The sequence below is a fragment of the Saccopteryx bilineata genome, chromosome 1 (genome assembly GCF_036850765.1).
Source record: "Saccopteryx bilineata isolate mSacBil1 chromosome 1, mSacBil1_pri_phased_curated, whole genome shotgun sequence".
NCBI lineage: Eukaryota > Metazoa > Chordata > Mammalia > Chiroptera > Emballonuridae > Saccopteryx > Saccopteryx bilineata.
Window position 1 is genome coordinate 142,484,135 of NC_089490.1, and position 25,833 is coordinate 142,509,967.

The following is a 25,833-nucleotide window of genomic DNA, read 5'->3' on the forward strand; positions in this document are numbered from 1 at the left end:
AACTCATGCTATTTCTTTGGTGCCTGCTTCCCTTGCTTTAGGCTCATACAGTCTTCCCCTTTCTTGTGGGCTCAGCTGAGCATGTTCATTTTATTTTATGCTTTTGTGTATTTATAGTGGCCTTGCCAGTAACACTATCCCCAACTACACTGGTAGCAGAGGGTCCACTCTGCACTATAGATGACCTCTCTCTGTCCCTTGGGGACTCTGGAGTGTATAATGGCAGTGAGAATGGAAAATGAGATCAGACTTAAGGACCTCGGGAGGCCATCAGGCTTGCTGTAATGGGTGCCTCCAAATGCTGTGGACTGAGCCCTGGGCTGGGGCAGTGTTCTTTACTCCAAGTAGGTGGAAGGCTAAGATTCCACTTGGGCTGATGTTCACTAGACTGGCAATGGGGAGCTGGGTGATATGGGAGGAGCACAGCCCTTAAAGACAGGGGGCTGGCACGTGGAGCGATCATGGTTAGAGGAGCAGCGAGCAGGAGGGCAGGTGCCTGTGCTGGGAAGTCAAGCCACTTCCTGCCCATGCACCTGCCATATTCCCCTCTGTGGATCAGGCATCAGTTCTCAGGCTCCAGTGTGAGTATGAATCACATGCAGGCTCTGTTAACTGGTCTCCTGAGCCATCCCAAGACTCTACCTTGGCAAACTGGGTTGGCCCATGGATCTGCATTTCTAGTGAGCTCCCAGGGGATGCTGAAGCTGCTGGCCTGAGGACCACACTCTGAGAAAGACCATCAGGTTGAGGGGAAGGGCAGCAAGCTGTTGGCAATCTGAGTTGAGGTTTGCAAGTCACCTCGGATGAGGTGAAAGAATTTTCTGGTCTGTCCCAGGGTCCGGTGCAATGGCTCTGCAGTCCACTGACTACTTATTCCCCCCTTCATTTTGGGGGCAAGTTAGAGTGCTGGGAGCTGTGACACAGGTTGGTGTAAGCCCCGCACCTGCCCCTGGTCAAGTAGATGGTATCTGCACCAGTCACCTGAGGGAAGGCAGGGCTTAATTCATGAAATTTAATCTAATCATGACACGAACGGAGACGGGAGAGGGTGACCAACCACAGATGCGGATGACCTGTACCCTGAGGCCAGCGGCCCTCACTGCACCCGCCTCACATGGTGGGACAAACACTGGTGTGGCTGAGGGACAGCAGTGTGGCACAGGTTGGTCCTGGGGAAGCACCTTATCGAAGCCTGTGGGTCGAGGTGGGAGCCTCCAAGGGGCCAAAGTGCTGGGGTTCTGGCCCCAAGTGGAGGATGGCCCACTGTGGAAGAGGCCGAGAAGGGGTCCCGTCCTCATTAAGTGCTGTGTGTCAGGACGAGGAGCAGGAGGAGCGGACAGCAGGTTCACGTAAACAGCAACGGAGGAAGAAGATAAAACCCCAGACATCCATGAAACACATGGTCAGAACAAGCCAGCCGTGGCCCTGCGGCAGCTGCTGAGTGTGTCCCCATCTATTTGGTGCCTGGGGCTCAACAGCCTGGAGGCTGCAATGTGACCTCTAGGAGGAAGACTTCTCTTTCTTCCCCTCAGACTGACTTGGGGGCAGAGACAGGACATCTGGAAGATGAGACTTCCGGGAGAAGGGGCTTTGAGGACAAGAGTGGCGACAGCACAGCAGGTGTGCCTGGAGGAGGGGTCTCCTGGCAGAGCCAGGACAGTGGCCAGTGTTGGGGTGTACTCCTCCTTCCAGCAGGCTTGGCAGGCCTTCTGGTGCTTCCACCAGGGCAGGGGCACTGACCCCTCACTGGGTCCGGAGCTGGTAATCTAGGAGACAGGAGGGAGGTATCCATGAGTGCACCCAGGGGCAGTCACCTTGGAGGCAGCAGCTTGGCCACTAGAGTCCCTCTCAGAACTCCCTACCCCCGCCCCACAGGTGGGCTGCACGCACCTCCGTTCTGAGTGATGTAACGCACCCACGGCAGGGCCTGGTAGCCGCTCTTCTCAATGATCTTCAGGTAGCGCACCTGGGGCACAGGTAGCAGGGCCCTGAGCACACCATGCTGTCCCCCTCTGGGTGACCCCCATAATCATCCCCCTGAAGCTGGGTGGGGGAGGCTGTGATGAGTGACAGGCGACAGGGGGAGGTGAAGGGTAGCAGTCTATCTGTCCCTCACAGAGACTGTGGGAAGGTGGAGCTGCTTCTAGAAGATGCAGCAGAGCCAGGCTGTGTGCTCACAGATGGAGCCTCTAGAAGACTGCTGGAGAGGGGCCGGGGCTTTCTTCCCCTCGAAGGTTTCCCATGGAGGTGCCCAGGAAGATGGCCCCAGAGAGACAAGTCTGTGGACATTAGAGACTCCGACTTTAGTTCTGGTGGCGAGTGCATCTCCAGGCTTAGAGCTGAAGCACAGGGCCAGGTCTGAGATGAGTACGGGCCTCTTTCTGCCAGGGCTCGGGCTGCCGACAGACAGGCAGAGCTGCGGCGGGCTGGTGAGAGCCCTTTCTAGGCTGGCTGTGTTGCTGTGTGTCACCTGCAATGCTCTGGGCCTGGACTGACCATAGTTAGTTGTTCCTGCTGTCCACATCTGCTCTGGGCCCTCGCAGCCCTGGGCACGTACCTGGATGCCAGAGGTAGTGAAGTAGGGGATCTCAAACTTGACGCTGATCGGGGGCTTGCCCTCCTTGTCCTCAGCCTCCACACTGGGCAGGCCAAAGTGGGCCCGCATCAGGTACTCCTTGCCACCCTGGGGAAACAGACAAGGGTGAGGACGGTCAGGCTGAGGCTCTGGCCTGGGCTAACCAACAGCTGTCCCTGGAGAACATGGGCTGCCAGCCCGTCCATCGAGCCCTTTCCCATGGGGCTGGCAGATACCCAGCAGCATAGCTCCTCTAACACACGCACTTACCCTCCAGGCCTCCAGTACTGCCCCCACCAGCCCTACTGCACAGACTGGAGGCCATGATGGGCAAAACTATCGAATTCTAAGGATCAACAGAAAGTTTCACAAGCTCCCAGAGACAGAAGACTAACTATTTCAAAGCAAATGAGACCAACAGGCCTCAGGAAGGAAGAAGAGCGGGAGTGTGCAGGTGTGGGCGGCCATGGGATGAGAGTCCAAGTGAACACCCATGTATCCAGTATCAGGAGGATATGTATATGAGAGCAAGAAGGGACTGTCAAAATGAGGAACGAAGAACAGAGAGAGGTAACAAAAGTAAGAGATCAAGGTGGGGGCTGATTGAGGAGCTGGCCCAGAGCTGAACAGTGACTGTGGAGATGGGGCTCGGAGCAGGGCCAGGAATGACTGAACCCAAGTCCTAGAACGAGGAATAAGGAGTCTTGGCCTGGTCGTCTAAGCTCCCAGAGCATCTCACTCCGAGCAGTAGGGAGCAGGGTAGAGCACCAGCCTTGTCACATGTGGGACCCTGCCATCTTGGACCCCCAGGGCTCTGGCAGCAGGAGTGGCTGCTTCTATCCCAGAGTAGGGCCATCCTTACACCTCAGACAGGGCCAGGGCTCCTGACGCTGGGCTCATGCTTCCCTCCCTGGGACAGAGTGGTCGCTCTGTTTATAGTTGCTGGGGCCAATCTGAGAGCAGAGACTATGTCTGACTTGGTGACGTGTCCTGAGTAAAGACTCTGGGACAATGAGGGAAGAATAATATGGTCTTGGCAACAAAGAAATAAAATCAGCTCCATCAGTTGAAACAATAACCAGATCACAATTCTGAGCCTTAGAAAGACAAGGAAATATCAAAGCCAAAGAATGTGCAGAGAAGCCCTTCCACAGGGGGTGAGGTGGGAACATCTCAACACCCACCTCAAAGAGCTGATGCCAACATATGTGAGCTTCAGTTTTCAATTAATGGGAAAACTTATAGCTTGGCCCATGGACCAAAACCTAACTCTGTGCTGCCAGAGCCTCAGAGTAGGGGCTGTTGCCTCAGGGAGCATTCAGGGCAAGACTTTAGGCCACAACCCCAGAGACTACCCCATAGGAAGACATAATAATTATGAGCACCTATAAGCCAACTAACACAACAGCAACTTTTGATGAATGGGAACTGGAGGAGGCAGAGCTGGCCCAGCTCTCGGCCCAGCTCTCAGCCCAGCGGGTAGTGTGCCGTCACGGTGCAAACGCAGACCTCGTGGGTGCACATGACAACCTTCTATCCTGGTAACAGAGCCTTACCTTCTCAAGTGCACATGGGATGGGATATTTTCAAACTCTGACCTTATATTGGCCTACAACAAACACTTCAATAAACTCTAAGAGAAGAAACAGTATGAATAACATTCTCTGACCTCAAGGTACCAACTGGAAATGGAAAACAAAAGGCCCTTCTATCAGGAAATTAAAAACCAACCAACCAAACAACCAAGCAAAATAATACAACTTAACTCTATCTGACTATAGAATTTCTGGATAATGGTAATATCAAATATAGCAAGTCAGTTGCTATGGGTTACAAAACGAAGGTAGGGCTCAGCGGGACATCTATGGCTTAAATACTTATATCAATGCAAATTCAATAACAAAAAATAATTGAATGAAAATATCTAACTCAAAAAATGAAAATTAAGACAAAAAAGACTAAGAAATTAAAATGAAAGACTTACAAAATGGGAAAATATTACAAGTAAATTAAAAAGCAAATCTGAGCCTGACCAGGCGGTGGCACAGTGGATAGAGCGTCGGACTGGGATGCGGAGGACCCAGGTTCGAGACCCTGAGGTCACCAGCTTGAGCACGGCTCATCTGGTTTGAGCAAAGCTCACCAGCTTGGACCCAAGGTCACTGGCTCAAGCAAGGGGTTACTCGGTCTGCTGAAGGCCCACAGTCAAGGCATATATGAGAAAGCAATCAATGAACAACTAAGGTGTCGCAATGTGCAATGAAAAAGTAATGATTGATGTTTCTCATCTCTCCATTCTTGTCCGTCTGTCCCTGTTTATCCCTCTCTCTGACTCTGAGTCTCTGTAAAAAAAAAAAAAAGCAAATCTGAAAAAAATAAACAAACTACTACATAACCATAACCTTACCAAGGAAAAAGAACACAAAAATATACAAAATAAAAAATAGTCCCTGGCTGGTTGGCTCAACAGTAGAGCGTTGGCCCTGTATGTGCAAGTTGCCAGTTCAATTCTTGGTCAAGGCACAGAGGAGAAGCAACCATCTGCTTCTCCACCCGCCCCCCCCCCCCTTGTCTCCTCCTGCAGCCATAGCTTGAATGAGCAAGTTGGCCCTGGGTGCTAAGGATGGCTCCCTCCATGGCCTCACCTCAGGCACTAAAAAAGCTCGGATGCTGAGCCACAGAGCAGTGGAAGAGCAGATGGGCAGAGCATCAGCCCCAAATGGGGGTTGCTGGGTGGATCCTGGTCGGGGCTCCTGTGGGAGTCTGTCTCTCTGCCTTCCCACCTCTCACTTCATAAAAAAAAAAAAAGAAAAGAAAAAAAAAAGGAAAGGAGGAAGGGAAGAAGGCAGAGAGAGAGGAAGAGAGGAAGGCACTAATGCTGAAGGGGAAGATGGTGAGGCACCCACAAGGCTGGGCCAGCCTCCGCTCTCCCAGAGGCTCCAGCTTTTCTCCGTTGCCTGGCCAGTCCTCAGCTATCCGCCCTCCCTCCTGACCCTCCCAGAAGCCCCAGGTGCGGATCCTAGCCCTGTACCCTGTCTCAAGGCTTAGGGCGTATCCTGCAGCTGCCAGGCCACAGTGCAATGTGGGACACAGGGAGCACATGAAATGTAGGCAGAAGTCTGGAGGGGGCACCCTACTGAGAATAGTGCTTACTGGGAAGGACTTGATGGACCACACGATCTCACTGTTTTCAGGGACCCACTTGACACTCCCCACTGTTGTCTTAAACTTGGGCGAGTCAGCATCATTGGGCACGGGGATGTGGATCTCCACGTTGTTGGCTGTTGACCGCCGCTTGAATTGACTCTTGGCCTGGAGAAGAGGACCAAGTGGTCAAGACTGCAAAGGGGAGAAGAGCCCAGCCCCCACCCACCCAGCCTGCTCCCACAAGGACCACATGCCCCTCCGCCTGGCCCTGGGGACCCACCACCACACTGATCCCACACATTCTCTGGTACTACCCACGCCGTCTCTTACCACCTGAGATTCTGCCTGAGCTTGAGTCTGATTTTCGTTTCTGCTTTCCTGTTCCTTGGCCTTTGGGGCTTTCCATCCCTCCCTCCGGCCAGCCTGGCCTCCTGGGACAAGGTCTGTGTCCCCACAGCTGGCATGGGCTAGATACAGTTCACTGAGTGGCAACAGTGCCAGCCTTCCTGCTTGTCAGACCACACTGCGTGTCCCCAGCCCACTCTTGAATCTGAGCTCATAGTGAAGAAGCAAGGATGACAGCTACAGGCCTCATCGCCCAGGACGGGAATCTGAGCTGCACAGTGGCCCCAGCCTTGTGTTAGAACTCTTTGCCAAAGGCCCTGGAAAGGCCAGACACATAGAAACACCCTCACCAGGAAGAACTGTCCCATGCCCCAGGTTGACTCTGTACATAGGACAAACACGTACCTTAATCATGTACTCGATGCGGCTGTGGGAATGCTTCTCAATCACCGACTCAATCCAGATCAAAGGCTTGACCTACCGGGGAGAGTGGAGCCAGCACTCACACCTGGCTATTTCACAAAGGGGAGACAAGGGACCAGGGCAGGGGACTGTTCAGCCAGGTGTGAGCTCGACACACTGCTGCCTGGGGCTCTTGGGAGTCCACAGCTGCACCAGGTAAGACCAGAATGCAGACACTGAGGCAGCAGGAAGATGCCAAGGGCCTCCATGGAAACGCAGAGAACATCATGGGCCACACTGGACAGGAAGGGGCAGTGGTGCCAAAGGGGCCTGGTACTTCATAAAGTTTGGGTTTTCAAACACAGGTTCCTTGGAGCTAGGGCAGCCCCTGTACCTTCCCTGGGTGTCACCTCATAGATTGGAGACTCATTCTGGATAGGGACTATCCCAACCATGGGAATTATGCAGGAAACCCATCCCATCCCCACCCTACCCACACCCAGAGCCTTCACGGCCACTGCCCATGGTGAGAGCCAGCCCTAGGGGAGAGGAGCCTGGCGCACTCACATGGGTGTTGAGACGGTAGGACATGAGCTCGAACTCGCCGTCGGGTGGGATGAAGGAGATGGTGCGGTCGTTCTCAAAGCGGGATAGCCGCACACACTGGTGGAACTTCACATCCTCCAGCTCCACTGACTTGCTTTTGCCACCTGAGGGGAGGGGGCAGTAGGGCAGGACAGACCTGAGCCTCCAGGTCACTCTCAGCAATGCTCCCACTGCCTGGGGCCTACCCTGGCAGAACAGAGTACACCCAAATCTGACAGTATCCTGGGCAGTGAACAAAGGGGCCTGGTTCTAAGATGACCCTCCCCACCCGTCTCTCCTTACCCACCTGGAGGCTGAGGGCAGGACTGGTTGGCCTGGTTCACACCAAGGCACCAGGCAGGGTAGCTACTCAGAAACGTTTGTTGAAAAACTAATAAGCCCAGCTGTGGGTGTGTCGTGATGGTTTGGGGCTCCTGAGGGCCCTGGCCCCACTGTCTTTTGGGTCCTGGGGTCCCGTCCTACAGAGAGCTGTGTGGGTTGAACCCAGCCCTGGAGGGGAGCTGCTCTAACAGGCTAATGCCTGAGAGGCCCTGATTCCTGCCGCTGCAGATGGAACTGGGACCAGGCGGGTACTGCTATGTTGGGCCTAGGGCAGGCTGGGAGTCGGAGACTAGCTTATAAACACAAAGTTCCAACTATCTGGACCCCTGAGGCTGCTCTGGCCCTGCCCTACCACAGGAAGTTCTATTCCCAGGCCGGGTCCATCCTACTAATTTATTACATATTAGTTTTAGGTATCATTAATTTTCACAGTTGTCTTGTAAACAATGTGAAAATACTTCTCAACCATGTGCCTGAGATCAACGTGCTCCTTCACTCAGGTGAACATTCCCTCAGCTCCAACTTGGGCCCAGGATGAAGCCCCCTGAGTGAAACCTGCTCTATGCACAGGGCCCCTGTGGCACAGGGTACTCACGGCCCGTGTTGTCGAAGAGGACCTTGTCATTGAGGCCCAGGCGCAGTTCGGGCATGCCTGAGAGGAAAACCCGCATCTTGATGGAACCCACAATCTCACTGCGTAGGACGTTGCCATTGGCACTGACCTGTGGGATGAGGGGAGGCTCCAGCTCGCCAGCCATTGTCCCCCACCATGCTGCATGACTCTCCTCACCACCCCCATCCTCAACACCCTTCTCACTGTCCCCTGAACTGGGGAAGGCTCACTAGTCTCAACCAGCCTTCATGCCAGGGTCAGTGAGGCAGACACTCGTGGGGCTCACTCTCTAGGCCTTGGGCCACATGAGCTTCTCTTCATGGACAAGCCTGGTGACCTGGGCCTGGAATACTGTCTGAGGGTTCTCCCATGCGCCATGTGCTCTGAGGAGCCTGAACACTCCACGGTAGACCTGGCAGCTAGTCCATGTGGCGCCTGTGGAGGTCACTGAGCACATATTCCCAGGGCTTGTTAAAGATGGAGCTTCCTACCTGACCAGGAGGTGGCACAATGAATAGTGCATTGACCTAACCCAGTGGATAGAGGTCACTGAGCACACACCCCCAGGGCTTGTTAAAGATGGCGCTTCCTACCTGACCAGGTGGTGGCACAGTGGATAGTGCATCGACCTGGGATGCTCTGGTCCCAGGTTCAAAACCCTGAGGTCATCAGCCTGAATGCAGGCTTACCAGCTTGAGCATGGGATTGCTGGCTCAGCTGGAGCTCCCCCCCACCCCCCCATCAAGACATATATGTAAGAAGCATTCAATTAACAACTTAAGTGCTGCTATTATGAGTTGATGCTTCTCACCTCTCTCCCTTCCTGTCAGTCTCTCTCTCTCTCTTTCTTGCTCAAAAAAAAAAAAAAAAGGATGGAGCTTCTTAAGCCCTGACCCCAGGGCTGCCCTGAAGTCTGATAACCATGGATCCACAATAACAATGCACTTTAAACAGAGAGAAGCACAGCGTCCACATGGACCAAAAAGTTCCTCTGCACCAGGTACCCCCTTGGCACCCCTCAACAGTCAGTGGGGCCGGGCTATGACTTGAGCAACTCTACAACTCATGCCAACCAGGAGGTATCAAAGAGTGTGCTTAAAGCTCCCAACAGGCTCATGGGACTGTCCCAGGGTCCTTGAGTCCATTTTAGAGAAAAAGACACAAAGAGGGGGAGCCATGTGCTAAGGGAACAGAGCAGCTGGCAGGTGCTAGGGCCACAGCCCTGACCACCACCCCAGAGCGACACTCTGCATAAGGCCACATCCACACCAGCAAGCAGGTCTGGGGCCATCTGGGCTACTCAGGCACCAGCCACACTTACATGGTGGAGGGTCTGAGCTCGTATCTCTACAGAGAAGCAGGACATCCTGTCCAGTCTTTAACTTGGAGGTTTCAACAATACCTATGCCCACACGAAAGCCCTTTGCCTCTGATGAGAGCAGATACCTAATATTGAGTGGATTATGGTCCTGAGGTACACAAAACAGGCCTGAAGGCCCTACAGATCCTGGCTCCACCACCTCCTCACTATACTCTGGCCACACTGGCTCTCCCTGTCCTTATCCCAACAGACAGTTCCTAACCTCAGAGCAGCCGCCCGGCCTCTGTCTCTCACCAGCCCTGTCTGCCTGTTTCATCTCCTCCTAGTTGAGGGGCTATGCCAAACTGCTTCCTGCTGGGTCAGCAAGCAGACAGTGCTGGGGGCAGGAGGCACTCAGCAAGCACAGTAGACATGTGTCCTCACTGTCTGCTTGCATCTGGGTCAGCACAGGGAGGCCTCATAGATGGGGACCCTCACTTCCCAGGCTCTGGCTGGCTGCTACTACCATCTGCCTTAATCCATGGGCCCTCGCCCTGTGACTGCCCCTAATTCCTTCCTCTGGGGGGCTATTTCCTCCTTGGAGAGTTGGAACTGCATGGCTTTCTGCAACTAAACACATGAAGTTGCTAAGGCTGGGAAGGAGGGTCCAGGAAGTGGAGACAAAAAGCCACACAGCCCATCTTGGGCCTGTGGGCAGCAATCAGGACAAGCTAGTCTTCCCAGCTGAGACATGATAGGTGCCCAAAGCCAGAGGAGATCCCTGCCGAGGGATTGGCTGCTTAAGTCTACCACTCTGTCCAGACTTCCAGACTCTGAAGGCGATGTTGACTCAACTGCCAGCTCTGCAAACACACTCAGGCATGAGTGTTCTAATGTGCCTGCATGTTCACACCTGCCTTGTGCTGCCTCCGTGTATGGAGAACAGGGTTCTTCAGGCACAGCCCCCAACACATGCCCCCAACCCTTCTGAACTCTCCACACTTTCCCACACAGCAGTTTATAAGCTGATCTTGGGACTTGCTTTACCACCCAGGACACCACAGAGAGATGGACTACGTTTGGGGCTCAACAAACAATTTAAACCAAAGTCCTAAGGTAGGAGGGGAGCATAGTTAACTAGTGAGGCCACCATCTTGCCCTTTGGCTTAAAATGTACGTAGGTAAATCCAGTTACCTTAAGTCTACTGGGCGCATCTCTTTGGGAAGCACTCTCAGTAATGCTGTGTCTGGGAACTCAGCCTCCAGAAATCCCTCCCAGGTAAGGGAGATGTCCAAAATGCATGTCTGAGGATGCATAAGCATGCTCATTTCGCACCGTCTGTCACAATCAGAACGGGCCGCCTGAACCGCCCCAACAGTGTAGTCAGGGCAATAACCAATGTGGAGACAGGCAGGGTGCAGGGGAGGTGGAGCTGGCTTGAATTCGTTCTTAGCCACCAAATTCAACTACAAAACCTGGACAGGAGGCACAGGCAAGCATGGGAAGACTGAGAAGTTCAGCAGGAAGAGCCAAGAAGGAGCCCGCCCCACCCCGCCCCACCCCCATGTGAATGTGCAGAGGAACTGGGAAGTAGAAGTGAGCCCCCAGGTACAGACCTGGCTCTCTCGAACCCTCTGGCTCTGGCTCCAGAAGCGGATCTCCTGCTGCTCAGGGGGAGTATATAAACCTCCTGCTTCCCCCACTTCTCTGCTCTCATGTTCCAGGCCCCAGGCATTCTAGTTGCTGTTCTGAATCCTGCACACCCCGGATTCAGGCTTAAGTGCTGACAAGAGCGACACAGTGGGGCTAGAACCTCAGAACCAAAACAAGAAGCCCCAGGCAGCTAGAAAGTACCAACCAGGCAGATAGCAGAGAGCGTGGGTTTCAGGAAAGCAACCCCATCAAGTTGTTCATGTCTCTAGACCAGTGTTTTTCAACCAGTGTGCCGTGAGACATGGTCAGGTGTGCCATGGGGAAATTAAACATGGGTCCCCAAACTACAGCCCGCGGAGGCTATTTATCCGGCCCGCCTCCAGCCGCCTCCATCCGAACATAAACATTCCCCTCACAATCCCTCCAGCTATCAGCGACAGGAAGAGTGGAGGCACAGGGAAAGCTCACTGACCAATCACCTTCTAGGATTCATCCCGACCACTAGCGATGAACCAATAGTAGGCCGCCTCTTATCCACACCCAGGAAGGTCCCCGCTCGGGCTGCCGCGCACTTGTCATTGTGTGGCCGCAGCGAGTAGTTGAAGCTGCTACTCCTCCCCATGGTCCCGATTTCTAATCCTGGTCAGGACTGGAGGTAAATGTTGCCACCACTAGATGAAGCCTCAGCCTCAGCTGGTTATGTCTATCCTGATGGTGTATATAGATATTTGACCTTTTTATTTTTAAAAGAGGCCCCCCGCAGAGGGTGATATACAATGTATCACAATGCATCACAATGTTATCTAACTTTAAAGCTAAAGTTTGCTGATCTTCCTTTGGACAGTTTTTGGTTATCTGTTGCCAAGGAGTTCCCCGTTCTGGCCAACAAAGCTATTTTGACATTGCTCCCGTTTTCAACCACATATCTATGTGAGCTGAGCTTCTTCTCAAGCTTGATTGTGATAAAAACTAAAAACAGAGAGAGACTGAGAACTGTTGAGAAAGAGCTTCGTGTGTGTCTTTCTACCATTCCTGCCAGGATATCCCTTTTGTGTTCATGGAAACAGGCCCAGGTTTCACACTAAGTGAGTATAAATACATATAGAAACTACATTATTAACTATATGTATAATATGTACTGTGTTAGAGTGTCATTTTGTGTCATTTTGGTAGGTGGTGTGCCCCAGGATTTTGTAAATGTAAAAAATATGTCGTGGCTCAAAAAAGGTTTAAAATCACTGCTCTAGACATATCTTCGGAGAATCACATTACCTAATTTTCAGACTTATTCTAAAATTAGTTATCAAGAGAGTGTGGTATCGGAGAAGCAATAAATACACAGATCAATGGAACAGAATAGATAGTCCAGAAATAGTCTTGCACAAATATACCCAATCGAATCTTGACAAGAATGCAGAAGTAATTCAATACAGAAAGGATAGTCTTTTCAAAAAATGATGTTAGAACTGCAAAACACTGTGCTATGTGCAAGCAAAAAAAAAAAAAAGAAGGACCTAAACCTCATACCTTATGTAAAATTTAACTCAAAATTGATCATAGATTCAAATGTAAAACTATAAAGAAAATTTAGAATCAATTTTTAAAAATCAATAATTGGACTTTCTAAAAATGTTTCCTCTGTGAAAGACACTGCCAAGAGGATGAAGAGACAAGTGACAGACTAGGAGGGGACATCTGTAAACCACATAACCAACAAATTATATCCAGAAGATATAAAGAACTCTCAAAACTCAATAATCAGAAAAAAAAAGACCCAGTTTAAAAGTGCTCAGAAGACATAAAGAGACGCTTCTCCAAAGAGTCTATGTGGGTGACAGAGAAACACATAACAAGATGTTCAACAGCATGAGCCATTAGGAAAATGCAAAATTAAAGCCATGACGAGATCCCACTACATTCGTATTACGATGACAGAAATAAAAATACTGCTTAAGGATGTGAAACCACCAGGACTCTCACATGTTACTGGTAGGGATGCAAACTGGTGCAGCCACTCTGGAAAACAGTTTGGCAATTTCTTATAAAATCAAACATATACTTAGCATATGACCCAGCAATCCTGCCTCTTAGTATTTGCCCTGGAGAAATGACAAGTTCTGCCTACATATAAATCTGTGCATGAAATGTTTATAGCAACTCTGTGCAAATGCCAGACATTGAAAACACCACAATGTTCTTCAGTGAGTGAATGGATAAACACATTGTGGTTCAGAATATAAAATAAATATAAATAAATATTAGAAGAAACAAACTTTGAATAAACACAGCAACATGGAGGAATCTCAAAGGCAATATGCTGAGTGAAAGAAGCCAGGTTCAACATGACAATCTCAAAAAGACAGAACTATAGTAACGAGGACCAGATCAGAGTCTGCCATAGGTTGGAGAGAGGCAGGAGGGTGATGGAGCTGTTTGGCACCCTGATAATGATAACGGGTACACAGAGATGTACATATTCTAAAATTCATAGGTCAATTTTAACTAATGATAATTTAAAAATAAAATTAAAGAAAAAAACCAGATATGTAAAACAATAACTCTCTCCCTCCAAAAAACAAGTTGTAGAAGAAGCACGCCTTACGTTCTTTGTTTTATAGACAAACAATGATGTTTGTAAACCTACAGAATGAAGTCCCAAAGATGACAATGAATTCTTAAGCCAGCTGGGCTTTCTGATTATGGAGCCTTTCACTTTCTAACTTAATATACTTTTTTTTTTAAATGTTCATATATTGATTCTAAGTAAGAACAAAAGCTCACAAAGACAAAACAAGCTCATGTTCAAACTGAATCCCGCTGATCTATCACATGGAACCGAAATATTTCTCAGAGCTTTGCTAGTTTTAAAAGCCTAAGTACTTTTACAACAATCATGGAGAAGAAAAAATTTTTAAAAAAAGAGCCCTGGCTGGTTGGCTCAGTGGTAGAGTGTCAGCCCAGCGTATGGATGTCCTGGGTTTGATTCCCAGACAGGGCACACAGGAGAAGTGCCCATCTGCTTCTCCACCCCTCCACCCATTTTCTGTCTCTTTCTTCCCCTCCTGCAGCCATGGCTTGATTGGCTTGAGTGAGTTGGCCCCAGGTTCTGAGGATGGCTCCATGGCCACCGCCTCAGACGCTAAAAAATGGCTCTGGCTGCAATGGAGCAACAGCCCTAGATGGGCAGAGCATCGCTCCCTGGTGGGCTTGATGGGTGGATCCCAGTAGGGGTACATGTGGGAGTCTGTCTTTCTGCCTCCCCTCCTCTCACTAAAAATAAAAATAAATACATAAAAAATTAAATTTAAAAAAGAAAGAAAAGAAAGGAAGTCTACCAAGAGGTTGACAGACTCGATGACGTCCAAGAACACCTCGTTTTTCCGGTACTTGATGCCCTCAGACCGCCAGGACACTGCGTTGGTAACAGTGGCTGGAGGGCGTGGCGCCCCCGTTTCCAGCTTGTGGCCTTCCTGAGTGATGTACCTGTGGGACCATGCTCAAAGTTAAGGGGTCAGTCACTGACTATCTTGAAGAAGGCCCCTCACTGCAGCAGGCTCCAGAAATGGCAGGCTCTGGTTCCACCTATGGCTGTTTAATTCAAGAATATCTTACAATTCCAAAAAACCCAGCAAACTCATTGTGGGGGGGGGGGGGGGTCCAAGGAGACAGCGGCAGTGAGGAAAACCACTACTCGCATGCAGAGGGGGACTGATCCTTGGGAAGTAACCTGGTGACCCCACTCCCACTTGGGGAACAACAGGTACAAGACGTGGGCAATTTACATGGCTTCTCTGAGAGTCCCTTTGCTCCCCTGTACGAGAGACAGCACCTCAGATTGTGAATCAAGTCAGTGTAAAGTGCTTACGCAGGGCCCAGTTCACAAAAAGTGCTTAATCCATGGTGGCCATTATTTGAAGGACAGGATTCCAGAAAAAGATATTTTATCACAGCCTCCTTTATGAGAGTAAAAAAAAGTTAGGGACTGACTACCTAACAACCATACATTTAGTGCATGTTTGTGGATGAAAAATAAAGACCTACTAACAGAAAAATGCTCATGATATGCAAGGCTGCTGCAGGGGAAGGATCCCCAATTGCCCACTGCTGGGAGCCCCGCCCCCACCCTGACTACTCACTCCTGTAAAATCTTGCTGTCTGTGGTCTGGGGGTAGCCGAAATCCATGAGCTCATCCAGCAGCTCATAGATGATGACGAAGTTGTCGCGGATGCTCTCCTCCTCCAGCTCCTTGAAGTACTCTGAAAACACCTGTGGGTGGCAGCGGGGGCAGGCAGAGGGCTGAGAGGAAGGGTGGAGAAGGGAGCCACCTGAACAAAGCCATGCCCTCATGCCCCAAGGCCCAGAAACAGCCCTTTTGCCACAGCGGCATTTGCACATTTTCTAGGCTTGGGGACATACTACAGACTAGACCTTTGACTCAGGAAATGAGGGCAGCAGTGTGGCTAAGAGGTGGGAAGCAAGGTAGGCGTCATAGGCATCGTCTGAGGCCTGGTCAGAAGCCCCACAGTCCTGTGGCCCACTCTCCTCCCCTCCCTGAAAGATAGCCCAGGCCTGCGGCTCCTTTGCAGCTTCTCTTTAATCCCCACTGTCACTCTTGGTCTCTGGCCGGAGCCACTGGGGACAGAACAAGTGGTGCTTCTGGAGACTCTGGCCTCCCTGAGTTGCCAGTGTGTATAGCTGTGCAGACAGATGCATGGTCTCCATTTCAGCAGGACATTAAAAGGCTCAAGAAAAGAATGCCAAGGGAGAAATGTTTCATTAGCACTAACACAAAGGAAGGTCACCAAAGCAGAGAGAATTGCCTGGCACTCCAGGGAGAACCTCCCCCTTCCCACTCCCCCACCCTCAGCTCCACTGCAACAACCCCAGCACTCCACAATGGAGCCCACCGCTGCTCTCCTTCCCTGTGCCCTCACTGCCAGACCAGCCCATTCCTCGGAGTTCAGCACAGGTGACTCCTGGGCTAGCTGCACACTGTGCCACTGGAAGTATGCAAGTTCTCCTGGGCCCACCTGGATCTCCTGGGTCTGATTCTCCACTGTCTTCAACCCCACACCCAGTGTTAGCCAGGCGCCTCCATTTCTCTTCTAGAAGCTACAACTACCTCATCAGTGGCCTCCCTGCTGCCCTCACATTTTTTCTGCACTCAGCAGCCAGATATTGTATTAACTCAGATAAGGTGGACACTCCTTGCTTAAAGCCTTCCATAACCTCTCATCACATTTGGAATGAAATCTAAACTCACTAAGCCTTATATGCCTCCCCACACCCCTAACCATGGTTCAGTCCCACCAACCTTGTTGACCTCAGCCCAAACTTTGTTCCTCACTCCCTATGTCCTGGGCACACTAGCCTGCCTGATGTTCCCTGACTATACCGTGTACTCCTGCCCCAGGGCATTTGCATCTGCTGCTCTCGCTGGTTCCTTATCCCGCTGTCAGCCTGGGCCTGGCATGTGCCAGCTCTCTCCATGGTGGGGCTTCTACTTTGAGTGCCCCTCAAGAGATTCTGAGTAGAGCCTGGCTCTACCCTTCTCTGGGTTACCTCATCTCTTCAACCCCTGACTCTCAGCTGGCCAGCCTCTGCCCTTCCAAACCAGCTGGTCCCTCCTGGAATCAGGGGCACCCCTATCCTGAGCCCCACCATCTCCTATTCACTTTCCTCTTCTCAGTGGGCAGGGGGAGGGGCAGGGGAAGTGTAAGGAAGGCTATTGAATCCCATACACTGGGCAGCTGGAGCTCCCCTATCCCACACTTCCTGGTGTTTCAGCTCCAGAATTCCTTGGGGATGCTGCAGCCCTTTGGGTGGCTGGTATGGGAGCACACAACAGAGCCAGGTGACCAACACCCTCCGGGGCCCCTGTGGCTCGACTCACCTGCACTACCTTGTAGAGAAAAGAGAACACTAGCGACACACACGCATTCTTCTTGGAGGTGGCAACCACTGCATAGCAGCTGCAGTTAAGGAGTGTACAGAGGCCTGGGCCGCCACCTCACAGACCCCAGGGCTCGGAGCCTCCCCCAGCTCTACTCTATCTGTTCATTTCCCATCTCATTTAAGGTGATATCCTATGAGACACTGCAGTATACACTCTGCTACCAGTGTGCCACCTCCTCAGGGAAGCCTTTCTGGATCCTCATACCAGGTGAAAACTCCACACACCCCTTCCTTTTCCAAAACTCATCACCCTTGTTGTCATGTGTTCTCTGCCCATCTCCTCAGGCAGCAGGGAGCTTCCTGGAGGGTGGGGCAGGGCTGGGCCTTGCTGTGCCTGGGCCAGCTCTGGGCCAAGCCAGGGCAGGTGCTGGCAGCTCTCAGCTGCACGTGTGGACGCACACATACATGTCCACAAGAGTCCCCTGAGAGCTCCCACAAAGGGATACGATACAGGTTGTTGTGCTTGATCCACATGAAGCGGACGCCTCCATGGGCCAGTATGGGTGACAACATCCCCTCCTCCTCTTTCTCCATCAGGATGGGCATGAAGTGCTCCACTTCTGACATGTCCACGTCACCTCGGTAGTTCCGGCAGATGAGTACCTGGGCAGGGACGGAAGGGAAGGGAGGGAAGACACTTTCATTTTGAATGCCTGGGCGGGGCTGAGCCAGGCCAGCTTCTGTCCCTTAGGGCAGAGGTCCCCAACCCTTGGGCCGCGGACCGGTATTAGTCCATGGGCCATTTGGTACCAGTCTGCAGAGAAAGAATAAATAACTTACATTATTTCCGTTTTATTTATATTTAAGTCTGAACAATGTTTTATTTTTAAAAAATGACCAGATTCCCTCTGTTATATCCGTCTAAGACTCACTCTTGATGCTTGTCTCGGTCATGTGAAACATTTATCCGTCCCACCCTAAAGGCCGGTCCGTGAAAATATTTTCTGACATTAAACCAGTCCGTGGCCCAAAAAAGGTTGGGGATCACTGCCTTAGGGGATCCCAGTCACATTTCTGTCCATCGAAGGGCATAGACTGGAGGCCAACTGATTGCTACCCACCATGGACTTCTTCAAGGAGTGTTTCCCAAGTGAACTTCTACAGGGGCCAGCAGAGTTCTTTGCAGGGGAGGGTGGCAAGGATCCAAGACTGGATTGCTTGGGAGACACCAGGTGCTGTAACAATGTCCCACAGGCTCTCATTGCAGATGTTCTCAGAGCCTTCCCTGTGCTAACCCACCCTGCTCTTCTTTCTGTGTCAGGGCACTTGTTTGGGGGATGCTGCTGAGTGCTCGCATCTCTCAGAATCACCCCCCTCCTCCCCGCCCCATGGCCCTTATCCTGGTCTTTCTCTTCCACAGACTGTGGGTTTGGACACGCAGCATCTGGAACCCTCGTCCACTGTCAGTGGGAACAAAGAATGGGACAACCACTTTGGTAGAGTTTGGCAGGTTCTCCCAAAGCTAAACCAGCTTATGAATCAGCCATTCCTCTCTCAGGTATTTACTCAAGGGAAATGAAACCATACTGTTATTATGAAGGCTCAGACATGAATGTTTATGAAAAGGAGTAATCGCTAATACATGCAACAGCATGACGGAATCTCAGGATGACTGGGCCATGTGAAAGAAACCAGACAACAGGTAACACATCCCACTTCTATAAAATCCTGAGAAATGGTGACAGAAAACACATATGGCTGCCTGGGGACAGGCTGGACAGACATCTGGACAAAAGGGGTGTGAGGAATCTTTAGGGAGTGACAATGTGTTCTTATGGCTTCCTGGGTATATAGGGGTGGGCAGAAATAGGTTTACAGTGTTCATATGGAACAAGGCATGCAGTTTTGTATTACAATAGCTTTATCAACTCTGTGCTTCATGTACTTACAACTGTAAATCTACTTTTGTCCATCCTGTATACAATGACTGACTCATCAACCTTTAGGCTTTAAATAAGCCAGTTTGTTACATGTAAGTTACACATCCCTTAAGCAATAAAAAGGAAGTCTGAGGCTTTGACAGCCTGAGCAAGACTCTATTTGGAGATGCTGCCTAGAGCTGCTGCTACTGCTGCTGCTTTTGTGGGCCCACGAGGACAACCAGCTTGCAAGACTCAGAAAGGCACTGAGATCATCACTAAGCTGACCAACCTGGGAACTGCCTGCCTCAGAACCTGTAGGTTATAAAATACATCATTGTCTTTAGCGTTTTAAGCTGGGGGGGGGGGGGGAGAGATGGAGAAAGAATACCTTCCTTTCCTAGTTTCTCTTTCCTGGCCTGTGGACAAGGTACTCTGTCCCATTCCTGCTGAGGCTTAGGCCTCTTAGGGACCCGGGACCCGGTGAGTGAACTTGTGGGTAACAGGACCAGGCTAAGAGACTCCCACATACTCCCTTATATACTCCTTGCCAACAGTATACTGCCTCATACACTGCCCCAACCATGAGGCAGGGCTGTTATTTTTACAGAAATGAATGGTGATGCCTGGAGAGGTGCAGCTACTTCCCTGAGGTTCCACAAGCAAAGCTGAATAAGGATTCTAGCCCTACTTCCACTCCCTGCAGGGCTGCTTCTGCTTGCTAACACATTGCTTTCTTGAGCTTCCCAAGGCCTACTTTCTTCCTCAGGTAGCCAATTGTGGGGGCGGGGGCTGGGGCCCCCAGAGTGCTCAAAGAAAGAGCAGGAGGCAATTTGCTCTCACCAAAGATGCACAGAGGCCTGCTCACTCAACAAGCACACACCACTTGTCCCTCTATTGGGCCTGATGACACACAGGTCACCAAGACAAATAGGGTCCCTACACTGGCACACTTGCTTGAGGGAACTGAAAGCATCCCTGAGGATATGACCTTTAAACTGAGGCCTGAGGGAACAAAAGCAGAGGGACCAGTGTGCCTGAGAGGCCATTGGTGTGGGGGTCAAAGCCCATGGGGGGACCTGGGAGCACTAGTTAGGTGGAGTGAGGAGTCTCTAAGCAGGGTCCCAGATGAGACTGCTGTCTACTCCAGCCTGTTCACACAGAACAAACTGCAAATCTGTTCCCATGGCTATCTGCCTCTTCACAGTCCCTTCAGTGCCCCCTGCCCATGCTCCTCTGGCTCACTGCATTCTAGCCATCCTGGCCCCTTGCTGGTCTCAGAGCAGCACATCTGCTCCTGCCTTGGGGACTTTGCAATTCTCACTGCTCAGAATGCCGTGACCTGGCTCTTCTCATTTCTCAAGCCTTGGCTCAGATGGCACCTTCTCCAAGAAATCCTTCCTTCCTGCTTGCTCTGGCTGTGAGATCACATCCCATTACTTTCTACCCCCAACATGAGTTTACCTCACTGCCCACATCACGACAGTCACTTCGCCTGTCACTTCTGCTGGAGTTTAACACTCCCTGAGAACAGTGACCATTTTCAACTCATTCATGGCCATGTTCCACCATCCAGAACAGAGCCTGGGCTATGGTAGCTGCCTGGGGGGGGGGGGGGGGGGGTGAGTAAAAAGAGGTCAGGGTAATGCCCAGGTCTCCAATGTGGGAAGTCCCATGGATGGTGTTGTCACTCACTGAGATGGAGGGAGAGCAGGTCGGGGGGGGGGGGGGGGGGAGGTGGCAGTTCATTTTGGGAAATGCCAAGTTTGCAGTTGCTGCGAGACCTCCATGGTGCCCTGCACGCCAGTGGGTCTCCAGATAAGTGCTCTGGACTACAGTACAAATTTGAGAGTCACTGACACACTGACATGAATTAAAGCCAGCCTGAAAAAAAGGACAGTATGGGAGGCATACCTAGGCCGGAGTCTGAGGAGCTGACATCCATGGGGACCAGCAGCCAGTGAGAAATGAGGGAAACAGTGCAGTAACCTGGAGGCCAGAAGCTGCCAAGGAGGGGAGTGGCATTGAGAAGCAAAAAAGATAAGGGCAGAGAAGTGTCATGGAGGGCTTTCCATCAACTAAGTATGGCCATGCAAGTTTCCTTGGCAATCAGAGGCTCTGGTTAGCAGATAGATGTGTGCTTTTAAATTTCTTGGTGTGCCATGACCTTATTTGGGGTTAAATGCAGTCACTGCAGGAGGCAAACTTTCAAAACACGCAGTCCATGGGGAGTGGAATAATAAATGACACGATGGCTGCTGAGGATGAGAAGGATGCCATGGGCTTCCTGCCAAGCAGGGCTGACCATGCTGCTCCTGGGCTACAAGCTCCTTGTAGTGGCTCCTCCTTCCTGATATCAAAATGGCTCCCTCTGGCTCTTCTTCCTGTCTGGACGTCCTTAACACCTATGGCCCTCCTCGTGTCATCCTCTACACTCCAGTGTTATCCAAAATTTTTGGCTGCTCCTCACCACTTGAGCCCATTGCAACACCTTCTTATCCACTTGACTGCTACCTGGTCACCTTTCAAGCTCTTCCAGGAAGCACTGTAACCAACTCTCCAGCCAAAATGAAGGTTGCTTAATTGCATTATGTGGGGGCCTTGTCCATGCCCTTATGGCTAACTTGGGTCTGACCATTTGGATCCTTGTGTTTCCCCTGCCAGACTTCCAGGCCCATGGGGGCTAGTACGAACTATGGACCCAGAGTGATGAAGGCCTATGCCCAAAGACCCAATGGTGAGCAGCAAAGATGAGTTTTGACTTCAACCCTAACTCCACAGTCATGGTGAAAAGGTCAGCACAGGCCTGGTACTTGTTAGATGCTGCTGAAATGTTTGCTGAAGGAACAAGTGAGCTGCAACAGGCAGCCTGTGGGACCTCTGCGGACACGTGGTGGCCAAGGTGGAAGCAGAAGATATACCAGGACTTAGAAACCCACCTAGCATACACCTAGCCTTGGCATGCCCTGTGTCTTTCCTTGCCCCTAAGATGGCTGGGGAAGGAAGCCCAACATTGGGAATCACTGGCTATTGACCCTGGGTGGCATCCAATGCAGGCAACCCACTCAAGGAACTCTGGGAAAGTGCTCAGGTGGGGAGTGGGTCAGGAAGAAGCAGCACTTGAACTTCATGTCCTCCTGCTTCTGAGCTAACGCCTGCTCACACCACCTAGGCTGGACACCCACAGTTCTCTCACTGATTAATGTAGGACTTCAAGTTTAACGTTGTTGGACTTGTTCTTGTTGCTCCCAGATGCAAGGGCCTGATATTTACTTGCCTTCTATCCAGCAGGATGGACTAGGTGGACGGCAGCAGACCACTTCTAAATGGATTTGAGCGACCTCCTTTAAGTAGCTTTCTTAGATATCCCTGGAGAAGGATCCTGGGTCCTAATTATGTCCAACTCCTCCTTCATGTCCCAGCTTGATTTGTCACTCACACTGGGAAGCCTTCCTGACCCCCAGTCAAGGTTGAGCCTCCCTGTTATATCCTCATTGCAGCTCCATTACAATTTACATTTATTTGTATTTCTTGAGACTGTGAGCTCCAGGAGGACAGCACCTGACTCTGATTTTGCTCACGCAAGGCGGCCCAAGGTTAACATCCTGCCTGGTACCTAGGAGGTGCTCCTCACATTATCAGCTCAATGAACAAATGGTTCTGGGTTCAACTCCTAAACCTGCCACTTCTATAACCAGTGCGACCTTGGATGGTGGAATCTCTCTATACCTCATTTTCTCCCTTCTGTAAAATGGCTCTCCCACCACTCACCACACCTAACTCTTGTAACTTAAAGTCACAACAAAACGTTAATACATTCATACAGAGAATGGCACAGAGAAACAGCCTGACAAACAAGCTGCTGCACTTACAGAGGGCGGGGCGGGCCCGAGGGCACACTGGTCCCGACTTGCCCCGCCACCTCCAGCCAAGGGTCGCGCCGCCGCTCGGCTCTAGGCCTGGGTCCAAAGCCGGCTGCAGCTCGCCCTCCTGCGGCCCTAACAGAGGCCTAAGCCCTCTGCTCACAGAAAGAGCGGGGTCGTGCAGATCGGTTACCTAGCAACAGGGTGAGGCTATCGGTTTCTTTGCTTAGGACCAGGGTGGGTCCTATTTGCTGGTTACCCAGCAACAGGGTGGGTCCCCAGGGGTGAGGTCCTCGCCGGTTGCATGGCAACGGGGAGGGTGGGGAGCCCTCCGTACCTTGCCCTTCAGGTCCAACACGTAGACGGCACTGGCGGACATGGCGGCTGCGGGAAGCCTCGGCAGTGGCCGAGGGTGGAGGCAACGGCAGAACTGCCCGGCGTTGAGTAAGGCCAGGAACTCCCCGCGACGGTTAGGCTCCACTTCCGGTCCAGGGAGCCGCGCGGGGACCGTTATGTCCGGTCGGGGGAGGAACTACCAGAAATGCGCAGGCGCAGGACGCTCGATGGGACCTTATTTCTCGCTCCCACCTACAGCATCCCGGAAAAAAAGACCCAAAGGGGCGCGTTCGGGAAGAGCCGACTGATACAGTGCAATCTCTATCTGTCCAGTCGGGTGAATAATACTCGGCAGCTGGAAACTCCGTCCTGTGGGCTAATTTGGAGAGAGATTCCCCCTCGTGGATCCACCTGGGGTCCAGCCCTATGGAATTTAAGGTGCTGGTTACTTAGAAAGGGTGCAAACAAGCCCTGAATGGCAATGAAGACTAATCAACAGTCACTACCTATCACCTGTATGTGTCAACATTCGTCAGTGAACAAGCGTGCCTGTTGATTGCCTAGAATGACCTAGAGTCACGCCCCATAGAACCTAGGCAAAAAGCACGTGTTTCATTTCTGAAGTTAGTGGCCACTGATGGGTAATGCAATTGATTAGTCAATTGAATTATATCTCATTTGCTTTTATGAACTTTAGGCTGGGGAGAAATGCCTGCGTTCTGTGCCATAGAAACATCAGTATCTTTTTTTTTTTTTTCGTAAATAAAAGAAACATTTTATTGCAACAGTACACTGATATATGCATAATAAAACCATTAGTAATATTTTATATTATAATTATGTTTACATGCCTATTAATTTTAATAGTAATAATTATAAGAAAAAAGTCCTCATTTAGATACAAATATGTCACATCACATGCAATGGATTGACTGCATCCATGGAATACAGACATCCATGGAATATGGATATTTACAGATTAGTCTTCCAATATCAAAAAGGAGAACATGTAGGACACTTTTCAAGGGAGGACGGAACTTAGAAGAACTGTCCTCCCTAAAGGAGGAAGATTGGTCACCTTACTTCAAGACAATTTCTACTAGAAACTCCGCCAAATCCCCTGTTTGCCTATTTGCGTTTTCGGAAGAGTAAGCTCCATGCTGTACAGACTCCTCCAAATCCGGTAAGATGGTGGCGCCCACTGAGCTGTTTCCTAACTTTAAGCCCGAGTAGAGATCGCTGCCATGTTCATTTTCCAGTCAGCTGCTGAAAAGGGTTTACCCGACGCCGTTTTTGTGTTTTATAAGCTTGAGCCTGTGTATATATATCCTTTACTTATTTTTTTAGTGAACGGATGTTAGGAAGTCGAGGTTCAGCGACCTGGCATCTTCCCAGCCCTTCCTGCTCAAAAATTGGCCTCTTTGCCCTCCGTACAGCCGCCCTTCCAAGATGGCTGCCCCCACCGAAACATCAGTATCTTGGGGATCCCAACTTTGCAGTATCAGAACCATTTATTCGCGTTGCCTGCCTCTCACTTTTCATCTTCCTCTTATCTCTGGGGTTTTTGAAAGATGGCTTTTACAATATATCTTCTGCTATGATAGATATGTAATTGTAGGAAAATCCAGAGAAAAACCCTGGAATGTTTTAGGAATGCTAAGTAAATCCTGGTCTGGTAGCCTTCTAGCACAAAAACAGCCCAGAAAGGCTTTTTGACAATTTTCTTGTAAGAAATCCTATTGTACCTAGCGTCATACTTTGCCAGCATTATAAAAACATGTCTTTTTTTTAAACTACAAAACTACATTTCACTGAAGAAAAACCGAGGAAATGCCAAAAAGTGTAAGATGAAAAGAAAAACCAGCTGGGAGAGGTGACCTCTCATTATTGAATATTTCCTTTTAGATTTGCTCTGGGCATCTTAGATGTTTAGTACAGTATCATGGCCCTGGCCAGTTGGCTCAGTGAATAGAGCGTTGGCCCAGCGTATGGACGTCCCTGGTTCAATCCCTGGTCAGGGCACACATGAGAAGCAACTATCTGCTTCTCTTCCCCTCCCTATTCCCCTTCTCTCTCCCTTCGCCTCTCACAGCCAGTAACTCTGAGTATTAGTCCTAGGTGCTGAGAATAGCTCAGTTGATTCAAGCATCAGCCTGATAGGGGTTGCCAAGTGGATCCCAGTCTGGGAGCATGAGGGAGTCTGTCTATCTTCCCTCCAATCACTTAAAAAAAAACAACCCAGTATTATAGGGGATGGGAGGACAAACATCTTTTAAAGAAACCAACTCCCGGCCTGACCTGTGGTGGCGCAGTGGATAAAGCGTCGACCTGGAAATGCTGAGGTCGCCGGTTCAAAACCCTGGGCTTGCCTGGTCAAGGCACATATGGGAGTTGATGCTTCCAGCTCCTCCCCCCTGCCTCTCTCTCCTCTCTCTCTCTCTCTCCTTCTCTCTTCTCTCTAAAAATGAATAAACTAAAAAAAAAAAAAAAAAAAGAAACCGACCCCAAGTGCCAAGAGGACCCTTAACAGTAAACACTTCACACAAATTACTTGTAACCTCTTCTCCTTATGTGGTGGAGTGTAACATCTGTATTTCATCCTTAACATTTATATTAATGTGTAAGCCAAATTTAGCTGCAACAGCTCAGAAGAGACCATATTTATTGTGGTAGACCAGGGTTTCTCAAAATTTGCTGCATATTAGGGCCACCTGGGGAGCTCTGAAAATTCTCAATGCCCAACCCTAGGAAATATCAGTGGTTTCTTAAGGCTAACACTCAGCAGAACTGGAGAGCCACTGTAATACAGTCATGGCCACCGACAGATAAATGTCTTCTGATGTTCATGCCCTTGTG

The 25,833-nt window shown here is 50.6% G+C and overlaps 1 protein-coding gene across 1 annotated transcript; it reads right to left on the bottom strand.

The window, feature by feature from the left end:
* Positions 1-998: 998 nt before the first annotated feature.
* Positions 999-23,125, bottom strand: AP1M1 (adaptor related protein complex 1 subunit mu 1). The gene is made up of 12 exons (XM_066270818.1): positions 22,979-23,125; positions 17,366-17,522; positions 16,858-16,925; positions 15,100-15,230; positions 14,299-14,446; positions 7,992-8,118; positions 7,037-7,179; positions 6,473-6,544; positions 5,729-5,887; positions 2,558-2,683; positions 1,891-1,966; positions 999-1,766 (listed from the first exon to the last, which is right to left on the bottom strand). The coding sequence occupies exons 1-12, from the start codon at positions 23,018-23,020 to the stop codon at positions 1,744-1,746; spliced, it is 1,272 nt and encodes a 423-aa protein (XP_066126915.1). The 5' UTR covers positions 23,021-23,125; the 3' UTR covers positions 999-1,743.
* Positions 23,126-25,833: the final 2,708 nt, after the last annotated feature.